This window comes from Bison bison, unplaced genomic scaffold (assembly GCF_000754665.1).
Source record: "Bison bison bison isolate TAMUID 2011002044 unplaced genomic scaffold, Bison_UMD1.0 scf7180017864057, whole genome shotgun sequence".
Classification (NCBI taxonomy): domain Eukaryota; kingdom Metazoa; phylum Chordata; class Mammalia; order Artiodactyla; family Bovidae; genus Bison; species Bison bison.
Genome location: NW_011494629.1, coordinates 3,091,925 through 3,093,388, shown reverse-complemented (window position 1 = coordinate 3,093,388; position 1,464 = coordinate 3,091,925). Strand labels below are relative to the sequence as shown.

The following is a 1,464-nucleotide window of genomic DNA, read 5'->3' as shown; positions in this document are numbered from 1 at the left end:
TGTGCTTCTTCCAGCCCAGTGTTTCTCATGATGTACTCTGCATATAAGTTAAATAAGCAGGGTGACAATATACAGCCTTGACATACTCCTTTTCCTATTTGGAAACAGTCTGTTGTTCCATGTCCAGTTCTAACTGTTGCTTCCTGACCTGCATATAGGTTTCTCAAGAGGCAGGTCAGGTGGTCTGGTATTCCCATCTCTTTCAGAATTTTCCACAGTTTATTGTGATCCACACAGTCAAAGGCTTTGGCATAGTCAATAAAGCAGAAATAGATGTTTTTCTGGAGCTCTCTTGCTTTTCCCATGATCCAGCGGATGTTGGCAATTTGATCTCTGGTTCCTCTGCCTTTTCTAAAACCAGCTTGAACATCTGGGTTTAATCCATAATTATTCTGCTTTAACCATCAGGAGTTGGTACTGGGAAACACTTCTTATGAAAATTCTGAGTTAGTATTCTGAGTTAGTATTAAGAGCCTAAGGAGCACATAGTATGTTTCTGGAAGAGTCTACCCACCTTTGTCAATGCAAAAGCCACTGTACCATCATCCTCAGTGGAAAGATCGAGCAGCCTCTGGTAAAATGCTTCATCATAAGGCCCATCTATTTGCAATGTTTTTCTGAAGAACAAAGCACAAAAAAACAGGATAGCAAAGCTGCCTGGAAATCATCTGTTAAACTCTTTGCAGTTTAAGAATCATACATCTGTTTTTAAAGAACATTAGTGGATTCATCTCTTCCTAATGCTAAACTGTTATGAAGCGTGAAAGTTTTAAACACAGCTTGCAAGACCAGAAACCAGGAGAGCCTGAATGTCTCCTGTTTATGACAAATGGTGTCGAGGTCAGAGATTCTAGTGAAGGGGTGATAGAGAGGAAGCCAGGCCAGGCGACAGCTGCAGCCCCCACCACATGCCACAGGTGCGGATCCTTGCAACCCACATCAAGACGGTCAGGAAATGGACAAGGAAGCGCCTGAAGGCCAAAGCCCAGCTGGGCTGAGTGAAAGCGGCTCACCGGCTGTGGAGCAGCACTGCCCCCTGCAGGCTCAGCTCCAACTCAGAACATGGAACTGACTAACAGGGTTGTCAGGACATACTCTCCTTTCTAGAAATGGGAAAGCGATCTCTGATCTGACAGGACCTTGGTCCTCCTTCACATGGCACTGAATCTCCGGGCTGGCCCTGCAGCTGGGGGCAGGGAGGGGGTAGATGGGGTGAGTCATCCTCCTGGGAGGCCTATGCAGTCCTCCCACTGGGTCAACCTGCTACCCTCATCCCCATCTTGCCCTCAGGGCTGCTCGGGGCCCCATACAGGCCCAGAAAGGGCAGGGGAGCACTGGGTCTATGCCTCACCTCTCCTCAGGAAACTCCTCCAGGTACCGCTCAACCCGCCGGTACAGAGGGTAGAGGCCTTCGATGTCCAGCAAGTCCAACATCTGCACCTGGAGGGTTTTGTACAGAAGACA

The 1,464-nt window shown here is 48.1% G+C and overlaps 1 protein-coding gene across 3 annotated transcripts in view; it reads right to left on the bottom strand.

Annotated features, from left to right (window-relative positions):
• Positions 1-1,464, bottom strand: part of IPPK (inositol 1,3,4,5,6-pentakisphosphate 2-kinase) — a 59,261-nt gene that overhangs the window by 26,729 nt on the left and 31,068 nt on the right. For 2 of the 3 annotated variants that reach the window (XM_010835992.1, XM_010835989.1), the window contains 2 exons: positions 1,352-1,464; positions 515-617 (listed from right to left, as the gene is read on the bottom strand). The exon at positions 1,352-1,464 is cut by the window's right edge and continues 1 nt beyond it. In XM_010835992.1, the coding sequence (XP_010834294.1) occupies positions 515-617; positions 1,352-1,464 (216 nt within the window). The remainder of the gene's footprint in view (positions 1-514; positions 618-1,351) is intronic. The other variant, XM_010835990.1, reaches the window with a different exon arrangement.